The sequence below is a fragment of the Caretta caretta genome, chromosome 2, assembly GCF_965140235.1.
Source record: "Caretta caretta isolate rCarCar2 chromosome 2, rCarCar1.hap1, whole genome shotgun sequence".
Taxonomy (NCBI): Eukaryota; Metazoa; Chordata; order Testudines; family Cheloniidae; genus Caretta; species Caretta caretta.
The window spans coordinates 108,957,628-108,969,709 of NC_134207.1; the positions used below are offsets into that span (position 1 = coordinate 108,957,628).

Here is a 12,082-nt window from a genome sequence, read left to right on the forward strand (position 1 = left end):
AGCTAAATATAAGGCAGAACAGAGTGTTTAGCATAAGTAGTTAATATATATTTCAAGGAACCATTCAAGGTGAAGTGGTCTGTTAACACTTCTCCAGTCATAGGGTGGAAGGAAAAAAAGGCTGGGGGTTGGGATTTAAGTGGGTTATAGATTGGTGTAATAAACCATAAATCCAGCCCATGGCTTTAAGTATCTAGCAAAGTTAAGGCATTTAAGCTCTCAGGCTTGTCTTTTGACTTTACCCTGGGACCAACACATCTACAACAACACTATATACTTTCAGAAGACTAGTTCAATGTTAACTATAGTACACTCAGGCCAGGTCTACACTACAGACCCATATAGGTATAACTACATCACTCAGGGGTGTGGATTTTTTATACTAACCTAACCCCCAGCGTAGACACTGCTGTGTCGACAGGAGAGCTTCTCCCATTTACATAGCTACAGCCTGTCGGGGAGGAGGATTAACTACACCGATGGAAGAAGTTCTCCCATCGGCTTAGGAGCATCTTCTCTAAAGCGCTACAGCAATGCAGCTTCACCAGTGCCACTGTAGCTCTGTATGTAAACACAGGCCCTCAGTTCACCCTTTTTAATAATAAATACATTTAAGCAAAGACAACCCTTACCTGCTAATAGCAATGGTGCAGAGTGAGGGCAGCTGGCTTCGGCAGTGTTACTGAGCATGCTCAGTACAAGCCAAGCAGCAAATTTGGGAGGGCACGAGACCCCGCATATCCCGCCATGCAATACCTCTGCATGCAAGTATTACAAAAATTTATAGTTCTAAATGTTTTGCAGCACACATTTTATTTAATTAAAGGAACGCGTTGATGGTCATTTTTTAAAAAATGGGGTGGAGGAAGATGATTAGTCATTCATATCACTTTAAAAAAATTAATTATTTAAGAAAACACTGTAAAATCTTTCTTAGAAAAATAATATGGAAACTCCTGGATTACGCAGTAACGGGAGGGTTGTCTCCCCCCAGTGAGTGCACTATTGAACATTTACAAATCCCCAAAACAGCTATTAGAAAATTACCACATTACCAATCACAAATCTATTCCAGCTGGATGAGTGCAGATCATCATTAAACTCAAACTCACATTTCTCCTCTGCTCTGCACTAGGGAGGATTTACTTTTTGATTGAAAATAGGTATCCTTTAAAACCACAGACTTTTCACTGATAAACATTACTGGGCTTCTTTGGAAAAAAAGATTGCAACTTACTTAATTGAGTTTCTGAAGTGGTCTTCAGCTGGGCTTTTTACCGTGCAACTGTTAAGAAGCCACAAGTCTGCTTCTGCGGCATTGTCTGGAAGACAGAAGAGACAGAAGGGTGCATTAAAGAATTGCAGCTCAAACTTGGAACTATATCACACTAAAGAGATTGGATTTAACCTTTTGTTAAGAAGTGGACTGTTCTCATAAGGTTTCAATAATCAAGCCATAAATATAGTTTTGGAAATTTCATGAATATTGCTTACTCTTGCAGTCATGAACTACTGTACTATACAATATAAAAAATAAGAAGTCCCTGCCCCAAGGAGCTTACAAATCCAAATTAAAGACAAAACACACAACGTAGGTATAAACAGAAAGACAGTGGGAGCGCAAGGAAATAATGAGACAACATTGGCTACGATAGGCAGTGGTTTCAATACACCATCTGTCTAACCACTGTCAATTTTTTGGTAGGACTCACAGCAGAAGAGAGTTTAAAAGGAGGGAGTTGAAGGCAGACAATGAGGTGGTTTTACAGAAGTTTTTTTAGAAGCACTTCCCATGCATGAGGGCAGCACAAGAGAAATCAGGAAGGTGCTTGTTTGAAAATGTAAACAAGTGGCTCATGGAGACTCGCATCACTGGCATGGAGGCAAGAGTTGTCATCTCAATTTTATTGTGTAACATTGCTATAAAGTAAACAACCTAGGCTTAAGCAAGCATAAATATTTACAGTAGAGAGAAAATTCAGAGTGAGTTATTTAGGAAAAACTCCACTGATTATTAGAATTGGCTACATTTTAATTATTTTATCATTAACTTCCAGCAAATTTTAGACTAAAGGTTTAAGAGCACACCCTTAGTTATGCCTATAGTTTTCAGCCCAGAGCTAAATTTCTTGGTACATTTCTTTACAGCCTTGTGATAGCTAAATACATCAATTGTGTTGGATCATGAAGTTATCCTCCGAGGCACTCTAACCTGTGGCATGAACACAGTATTTTTCCTCTGCAATTAAAATAAAGATTTTAAACAAACTTTAATTAAGGAGAATTAGCTTGTCATCTAATACAAAATTTAGCCTTCCAAAACAAATGCAGGAAATAAAAAATACTGTGCATTTCTGGGAAACTGGTTTCCAGGTTCTACCCAGTGAATGTTTTCTCTCCGCCTGGTTTTCAACTGATTGGCAAATACCACAGAATCTAAATGATATGAGGTCACTAGGAGAGTAACACTTCATTTTCTAAAAGAAACTCCTTGAGCAAGCCCAAGGGAGCATCAGAAAAGCCATTTCACATTCCCAATGCTCTGGCACTAATCAGGACTGTTTAGTGTTGTATCAGTGAGGCACAGAAAGCTTGTGTCACACTTTGGTACTAGCTTTCAGCAAATCTTGAGCCAAACTGAAGTACTGTAAAAGGATTTAAAGCAATACAAGTAATGAATGGAGCAAAATTGTTTTAAGGCAAAGTGTAGTTTTTAGATTACCTAATTTAAGTGACAGCTCACAAAAAAAAAAAAAAAAAAAAAAGGCAAAAAATTAAAGCCTGCAATGATTTTAAAATGTGTCTATATATGTATATCTGTATTTACCTGTCCGTATATAAAAAGTTTCCTTCCCCTAGCTACACTTAATACAATCTCAAACTCTAAAAATATGTAGGCATCTGCAATCTTGCCTTTGCCTCTACAGAGAATTATTCCACTTTTCAGTTAACTGTCACTCATCCAACCTCAGGAAGTAGCCAAAATGCAAATAATATGTAAAATAGGAACTGTTTTTTATTTGTGTAAAATGAGTGAAAACATTCAGGAGAGGTTTTTGTTTTAATCAGTGTTATTAATAGAGGCTCCATAGTTAAGTTGTTCTGGGATGTTAAAATCCTTTTCAGGTTCAAATACAATGTATTCCAAGAAATCAAACAAATGGCCACAGGATAACCCATTCAAGCTCATCTCTAAAGGGACTGCAACAAGGGTTGGGGGTTTTGTTTGTTTGAAATCTGTGAAGGCTTAATCAAATGCCCCAGCAGCAAGCATTTACCCTGTCAATTAACAGACTGGAAACAGCACTAGGCTGAAATGCAGTCTATTACTGAAGTAAAAACATATTGGGACACCCTAACGGACCTTTCTTCAAACTCAGAATGCTTCTGGTTTACATAATATTTACATTTAGACTTGTTCTGTGAGCAACAGTTCAGTGCTCATGAGCATGCTATCCTTGCCTTAAATGTAAATATCAGTACATTTGCAATTGTATTAAGGCCAGTAACTTGAACAAACAAAAATAAAAAACAAACAAACAAAAAAAGGAGGAGGAAAAGGAGGACTGGCTTTTGAAAGCAAGGAAAAGATGAACAAAAACTCCTGGCTCTCATCAACTGAAGAGAGCATCTGAAAAACACAAAATAGCTTTTGAATACTATTCCACAGCAATTTATATTTTTCTATTTAGAAGTCGCCACAAACTTCAAGTACATTTTCAGGTCATCAGCTACAATGGCCAATAAACAGTGTTTTGTTATTTAAAAATGCTTTGCCCAAATGTGTTAAAAAATTAATTCAACGTTTTTATGCAATAAAACATTGCCACAACTCTGTTTCAAAGTACTTTAAATGTGCTTACGTCTAATAGTACAAACTATGAATATAACTTATCTCCAAATGCATAACACTTTTCTCTGAACATGAGAACTATTGGGTATTATATAACAAGAGGTTGACAGAATAAATATCATGCACTTGGGGTACAAATGCACTTGGGAGACAACTGACACACACTGTCACAAGAGAACTATTATATAACCATATTTCATGGCAAAAAAAACCCTGAGAATTCTTTATTCAGAGGAAGGATAGTCCAGTGGTTAGAGCATTTGCCTGGGACTTGGGAGATCAGGGTTCAAATCCCTTCTCAATCACAGAATTCCTGTATGACTGAGCAAGTGATTTAGTCTCTCTGTGCCTCAGATCCCCATCTATAAAATGGGGGATAATAATCCCTGCCCCACAGGGGTGTTGTGAGGATAAATACATTAAAAATCATGAGGCACACATAAGTCCCTAAGACAGACATTTGGACTCTGGGACTGTTATAACTTCCTAGTTGGGGTTTACAACTAACTATACAGTGAAATATTGCAGTTTGTATTTTGGAAATGTGTTGGTTTGATTTGTATATTTTAAAAAATATTCAGCTTAGTTCTTATGTAGGTTTCATATTCTACCAGTACATAATCAGTGGGTAGCTCTGTGAAGAGGCGGCCAACTAATTTAGGGAAGTAAAGTTTTTGGCCTCTCCTCTCCCTACAATGCTATTTTATCTATCTTTTCTTACCCTCACTTATTTCTCGTTAATGCTCATGTTATGCAATGTGGCTACGTTATATGTACATACTAAACAAAGAGTGGAAGCCATTTCTCATCAAAACAACAACCTAGTTTAGAAATACTTTTGCCCTTGTATTTTCCCCTCATCCCTCCATCGTATTGCGCATACATATTGAAGAAATTCATTGTGTGCACACCTGTGTCAAGTTACTGAATAGCTCTTGAAATTTACCTGAAAAAATAAACTTTCAGAAATTATATTTATAAATAATATCTTCCTAGCTGGCAACTAGCCTGTAGGCTCACAGGGGAAGGGCCATCAATACAACTAGGATGACACTGGATCCCAGGACAGAGGGTGTTCCTGTAACAGTGGAAGCATACATTAGGCCTTCAAGGAATGTAGCCACTGTAGGGTGTGAAAATATAATATGACCCTATATAGGTGGATGGTGTGCTGACAGAGCTGCTTCGGTGAACTCTAATAGAACTTATAGAAAGCACTGTGCCTTTTAATGACAAGATACTCCAAAATATGAGAGAAACTAAGAGAGAAAGGTTCCAGACTCTATGGGAGAGAGGTTACATTGTTTCGCCTAAACAGAAAATCTTTTCCACTTGGCTGCACCAGCTGTTCTGGTAGAATCCTTTCTACTTTGTATCAGAATGTTCCACATATCTATTGAACAAGTTCTATGTTAACTAGCCAGAATCCAGGCTCTGAGATAGCAACAGTCTGGATGGAGACTTTACCTTTTGTGCTAGGAAACTATGTTGGGACTCAGAGGTAATGTTATTGGAGGTTGAATCAAGAGTTTCATGGAGCTTCGGGTACCAGTAATGCCTAGGCCCAGCTAGTGCTATACAAATAATTTCTGCAGACTCTTATCTGATCCCCCTCAATGGTATCTGAGGGTTCACAGTGTAAGCATACAGCCACGCAGGAGATTAAGGGATAAAGAATGTGTCTAAGAACCAGGGCTCCAACACTCTGTGGAGCAAAGGGAGAGACACTTTCTTTTCTTCTCAATGGCAAGTCTATGTATGGGTGATCCTACTTGTGAAATACATTTGGAATGATAAGCATAGTTACATGAGTTATCTGCTACAGTGTTTTGCAGACCCAGACATGTAGAACTGAGTATAATTTGGTGATGGATGGACCAATTCCACAGTTGGACAGCTTCCTGGCAGAAAGGGAAGACCAGGATCTTCCTTGCCTGTTCACAAAAAACATCACACTAGTGTTGTCTGTACTATCTAAATTGTTCTGCCCTCAATCACAGGGCAAAAAAAAAAAAAAAGTAACACAAGCCAAACGAATCACCTGCATTCTAGGACACTGCTATGAAGGTGGACAAGCCCTGATTGTGTTGTTGGTCCAGATATGTTCCCCATCTGAGGCTGGACACATCTGTTCTAATGTTTTCATGGGTAGAGGCAGAGAAAATGGAGAAGCCTTGCACACCTGATTGGGATTCTTCCACAAATGTAATGGCAATAGGAATTCTAGAGGAATTTGGGCTGTCATGTCTATGTGGTGCTTGCTTGGGCAGTAGATGGGCTTCAACCACTTTGCATACAACAAAGGGGAAGTTTGTCATGTTGAGTTATGAATGTGTAAGAGGTCATGTGGCCTACCGGTCTCAGATTGTGTGATTTTTCTTACACTACCTCCACTGGCATTTCACTACCTCATCTGCCATCCTCAGATGAAAGTCCTGAAAGGCCTTATAACAGCTGGAATGAGATGGTGTAGATGGGATCACTACTACGTCAGGTGATGATGAAGAAATGGCAGCTAAGTGTAGTTCAGTAGGCTGGTGCTGCTCTTCAGCAAAAGCCTGCATTTATAGACGTTCAGCGTGAGATAACTGGGAAGGCTGATACTGGCGAATTCTTAGGAATCTTACTGTGGAGGGTGATCTGACACTTGACAGGACAGAGGAGGAGAGTTTTCTGGCATGTTGTGCACCCCAGAATGCCCAGTATCCCCAATAGTGTGAACCATAGTTAAGTGAGATATGGCCCCAGTGAGGGATACTAGATAGGAGGTCCTTCCTTATATTCCCAGTGCTTATTGTGCTAGATTTGAAACCCTAGAATCCCTATCTGGGGCAAAGTGGATGTGTGAATGGGGTTTCAGGATACACATTGGTGATCCCTCCCCATTATTATTTAAAGCAAAAGATTAGAAGAAATATTCCTCTTACATAGGAGGAGCAGACTTTGCTCCAGTCTCAGGGCAGGATATAGGGAGATCCCTTGCCTTTAGTGCAGACATACCCGGTACCATGAAGATACCGGTGGTCAGTGCCAACAGAGTATCTTCACAACAGAAGATAACAGCAGCGACTCTGGGAAGGAGGATACTGATAGATTTTCCAGTAGCATGGATCACATTGATTAAAATGTCATTACCCAGATCAACAAGTTAGAAATCATTGGCACTGAAGTAGATTTTGAAGACTATGTTGGTATAGAAAAGTCGGTATCAGTACAGAAAACCCTGGTGCTGGTACCAAGAGCCCTGGATGTAATCCTATAGTCTTCACACTGGACGCAGCGTGAGGCTGACCCTTAGCCAGTACCGTAGAGTGAAGTGAGGGTCTTTCTGTCACCAGAGACCTAACTCAGGACTCGTGCTATCCTTGGTTGAGGTAGAAAGAGTTCATCTTTATCTCTTTTTGTTGGTAAGTCCCTCAGACAGTGATCTGCATTTATACTCTTTCAAAGAGCAGTGCTGTGTCCTACCCGGCAGCCGCCAATGAGAACTTGGGAGCAGGAACAGCTGAGGAATACTTTGTGGAAGCAGGAGCCCAGGAACTCACCACTGAGTTTACTGAGGCATTTCTGGAGGAGGACTGCTCAGATCTGGGGGGGTCTTATTTATACAGATATCAGAAGCAGGTCTCAGATTTCCTCCAGAAAAAGTTTCAGATGAGCTTCTCACTTTTTAAGTTTGTTTAGAAAACAAACAGCAAATTGAACATTCCTCAGCAATGCAGAACAGACATCTTATATGAGTATCACTCAGGGACAGAGCCATCTCATATAAGAGGTGATACTTAAACCCTGGAGATTTTTGTTTAGACACAAGGGCTGAAAAAAACAAACAGATACAATTACCCAAACTGAAACTTAATGTAAAAACCTATACTACATTAACTAACTACAACTAAAACTACACTAAAGGGATAACCATGTCCAAAAAATGAGTTTTAGGATCACAAGTGGGCAAGAGATAGAGACACTTCTCACAGTTCCATCTCACAGCCATGGATGGTTGGCCCTGCTCTGCCCTTAATGCACTGTGGAGGATGGGTGAGGATCCTCAAGGCACAGCCCCAGTTGCTGACCCCAAAATTCCAATCTTGAGTACAAGGTGCACATGTGCATCAAGAGTGAAATACATATGGATAATCACTCAAAGAACTGGAACTTTCTTTGGCTTTTCATTCCATGCTTTCTTGCAGATTCATTACAAGACACTCAGGTCTGATGTTGATCTATCATGGATTTTTTTGGAGGGTTGAGCAGAGTAACTTGACTAGTCATGTCTCCAACACAGTGCTGCTTTAAAAGTTACATTCTCTAAGCTGGGGCGAAGAGGAAGTCAAACCTTTCCACATTTTAATTCTTTTTTTTTTTAAATAAATTCAGCCCATCAATATTTCACTGCTGACCAGATATAGGTAATCAGCTACCTAAAACCAGCCTTTTTTATGTTCTAATAGTAACAAATAACCCACCAACAATGTCAAATGAGCTTTATTTTTAAGCTCAAAAGCATAACTCAAAACCACTGATTTTTATTTTATTTATTTATTTTAGCATTGTGACATCTTTTCCATGAAAGAAAAGCTACACTGGAAGTAAACCACATCTATCACACACTTTGCAAAACAACAGAGTACAAAGAATACTAAAGGTCATGGAAACCTCTGAATACAGCTAACTTAATTGGGACATTCTGGAAAACATAAATTGAGAGTATTATGCAATACAAAAAGGGTAACATGGTAAAAATCTGAATCATCAATATACCAACAAACAGCACAAATATAATTAAAAAAAATTCTAACATTTGTTTATATTATTGTTCCTTTATAAACTATGAATCAGCACAACTATCTTAAGTAGCCTGCAGTAACACAGTGTCATGTGAAAATAAAGCTGCAGATATCAAATCAATTGCTTGGGCTTACAGAGGCAAACAGGCACAATATAAAAGGGTATTTTAAAAAAAGACCACCAAAATAAAACATGAATATCACTATAAAGAATCTAGAAGCAAGGAACAGCATGGGCCTGTCACTGAGAAGTAACAACTCTGCTTCACCTCTTCAAAATCCACCTCCTCTCTGCAGAGGCCTCACCCCCAGATTTGCCTACACTGTGCACTAAAAAATCCTGAAGTCAAATCTGCATGACATTTCTATAACTCTTTATACAAATCTGCATAACTAGGGCCTGCTGGAAAATAGGCATATTTTTAAGTTTCCACATTTCAGGAGGAGACTCTTCTGTGGCAATTTCCGGGGTAGTTGCCTTTCTTTCCTGGGGCACCCCGAGTCTCCCCTTCTCTTCCTCTTACTGTTCCCATCACTCTCCCAAGTTTCTCCAGTTGTCCTGCTCATTTCTAATTTTCTTGCCCTGTTGAGGCTCTTCAAATTACCCTGCTTCGGTGTGTCATGCTCCAGCCCTCTCTGTCCTCCATGTATGGATCTCACCCACTCTTGGTCCCACTTCTAGCTCATTGATCCCACCCTTTACAGCTGTCACCCATTTATGGGTTCCTCCACAGCTCTCATTCCAGCATCTGATCTCTCTAATTACATTTCTGCTATTCCCAGCAAACTTTCCTCCCACATTTCTGCAGACACAGACACACCCCTTGCTGTGTATCCACTTACTGGTGCCTTCAGACTAGCTCAGAGGTTCTCAAACTTCATTGCAGTGTGACCCCCTTCTGACAACAAAAATTACTACACGATCTCAGGACGGGGGATGGAAGCCTGAGCCCGCCAGAGCCCCACTGCCCTGGGTAGGTAGGCAAAAGTCCAAGCCCCAGCCCTGCTGCCCAAGGAAGGGGGCCCAAGGGCTTCAGCCCAGGGCAGGGGACCTCTCACCTGAGCCCTGCCACCCAGGGCTGAAGTCAAAGCCTGAGGCCCTCCCTCCCCGTGCCCCAGAGGTGGGGCTTGAGCTTCAGCCTAACGCCAGGCCTGGTGACCCTATTAAAACAGGGTTGCAACCACTTTGAGGTCCCGATCCACAGTTTGAGAACCGCTAGCTCATTCTTTTCTTTAACTCGCCCCTAGCATCTTCACTCTCCATAGAGTAGCTGGGCCAGGAAAAGGAGGGAGCTCTCAGCCTGCTGCCTGCCCAGCAGTCTCTTGAGGTACACTGGAACAAAACCACTTTAAAATCTCCAGCCTGCTGACAGAAGAGCCAGAGACCCAGTACATGAGACCAACGGAACAGGAAACAGAACATGGAAGTCAAGCAGCTCTACTCACCACTTTGCCTCTTCTCCCTTGTGTGTTTTTATCTCCTCCATTTGCTTCTCATAACCTCTGTAGAGATGTAGGTTCTCCCTTAATTCTATCAACAAATACCACCAACATTCTGGAGGTGTTCCTAAATCATCGGGGGGGGGGGGGGTAGAGAGGGGGAGGGGGCGGAGGGGAATGTCGTGTCCAGTATACCCAGTGTGTATTTACGTTTAGTCAATACAGAGGACATCTCTCTAGGCTGAGGCACCAGATATTTGACAGTTTGGGGTTTTCCAAATCACCCCTCTGTGTCTTTCAGAGGTGACTTTGAACTAGGCCCACATATAACTCACTTGGGAGCATATAAGGTTTTGGTACTAAGACAGTTGGTACCAAGGCAATGGGCACCACAGAGGTAGTTGGTACCAATGTGGAAGGTACCACTACACTAACTGAGGGACTCTGTGTTGGGATCAGCATGGAAGGTGTGCAGTCCTCTAATTTAGAAGGTACCACATGCTACCTTGGAAATCAAGTACTGGGACACCAGAATGTACTCGCTCAGCCTTGTGGCACTTTGCTGTATGGGCCTGAGACAAATCACGTGACTGATGACTCTTCAGTCTCTTACTAGGTGCTTTGGATAGACACCTGCACCTGGGCTCCCACTTGGAATGGTGCTCCTTTCTGACCATCAGACATAGAGATCAACATAGTGGTTGACAAATGGAGCTTATGAGAGGATGTAATCTGGAAGCTCGAAGCAGTATCTTAGCTCACTGGGACACTGCTCGAGAACGACTGACACAATGCTAAATCTTTGGTGTAGCTCTCTTCTTGGAGTTTGAGGACTGTATCAACTTCTCTAACAAAGAGTTTTAGTCTCACTTCCTCACCCATAACTATTTTACATTTGGAGACAATGTATACCTTCAAATCAGCAGCACTGCTATGGGTACGCGCATGGCCCCACAGTATGCCAACATTTTTATGGCTGACTTAGAACAACGCTTCCTCAGTTCTCGTCCCCTAATACCCCTATTCTACTTGCGCTATATTGATGACATCTTCATCATCTGGACCCATGGAAAAGAAGCCATTGAGGAATTCCACCATGATTTCAACAATTTCCATCCCACCATCAACCTCAGCCTGGACCAGTCCACACAAGAGATCCACTTCCTGGACACTACGGTGCTTAATAAGCAATGGTCACATAAACACCACCCTATACCGGAAACCTACTGACCGCTATTCCTACCTACATGCCTCCAGCTTTCACCCAGACCACACCACACGGTCCATTGTCTACAGTCAAGCTCTACGATACAACTGCATTTGCTCCAACCCCTTAGACAGAGACAAACACCTACAAGATCTCTATCAAGCGTTCTTACAAGTACAATACCCATCTGCTGAAGTGAAGAAACAGATTGACAGAGCCAGAAGAGTACCCAGAAGTCACTTACTACAGGACAGGCTTAACAAAGAAAATAACAGAACTAGCCGTCACCTTCAGCCCCCAACTAAAACCTCTCCAACGCATTATCAAGGATCTACAACCTATCCTGAAGGACGACCCATCACTCTCACAAATCTTGGGAGACAGGCCAGTCCTTGCCTACAGACAGCCACCCAACCTGAAGCAAATACTCACCAGCAACTACATACCACACAACAGACCCACTAACCCAGGAACCTATCCTTGCAACAAAGTCTGTTGCCAACTGTGCCCACATATCTATTCAGGGGACACCATCACAGGGCCTAATAACATCAGCCACACTATCAGAGGCTCGTTCACCTGCACATCCACCAATGTGATATATGCCACCATGTGCCAGCAATGCCCCTCTGCCATGTACATTGGACAAACTGGACAGTCTCTACGTAAAAGAATAAATGGACACAAATCAGATGTCAAGAATTATAACATTCATAAACCAGTCGGAGAACACTTCAATCTCTCTGGTCACGCAATCACAGACATGAAGGTCGCTATCTTAAAACAAAAAAACTT

At 41.4% G+C, this 12,082-nt stretch overlaps 1 protein-coding gene across 4 annotated transcripts in view; it reads right to left on the reverse strand.

Annotated features, from left to right (window-relative positions):
• CDKAL1 (CDKAL1 threonylcarbamoyladenosine tRNA methylthiotransferase) overlaps positions 1-12,082 on the reverse strand; it is a 685,215-nt gene that overhangs the window by 552,733 nt on the left and 120,400 nt on the right. For all 4 annotated transcript variants that reach the window (XM_048839973.2, XM_048839974.2, XM_075125356.1 and 1 more), the window contains one exon: positions 1,238-1,322. In XM_048839973.2, the coding sequence (XP_048695930.1) occupies positions 1,238-1,322 (85 nt within the window). The remainder of the gene's footprint in view (positions 1-1,237; positions 1,323-12,082) is intronic.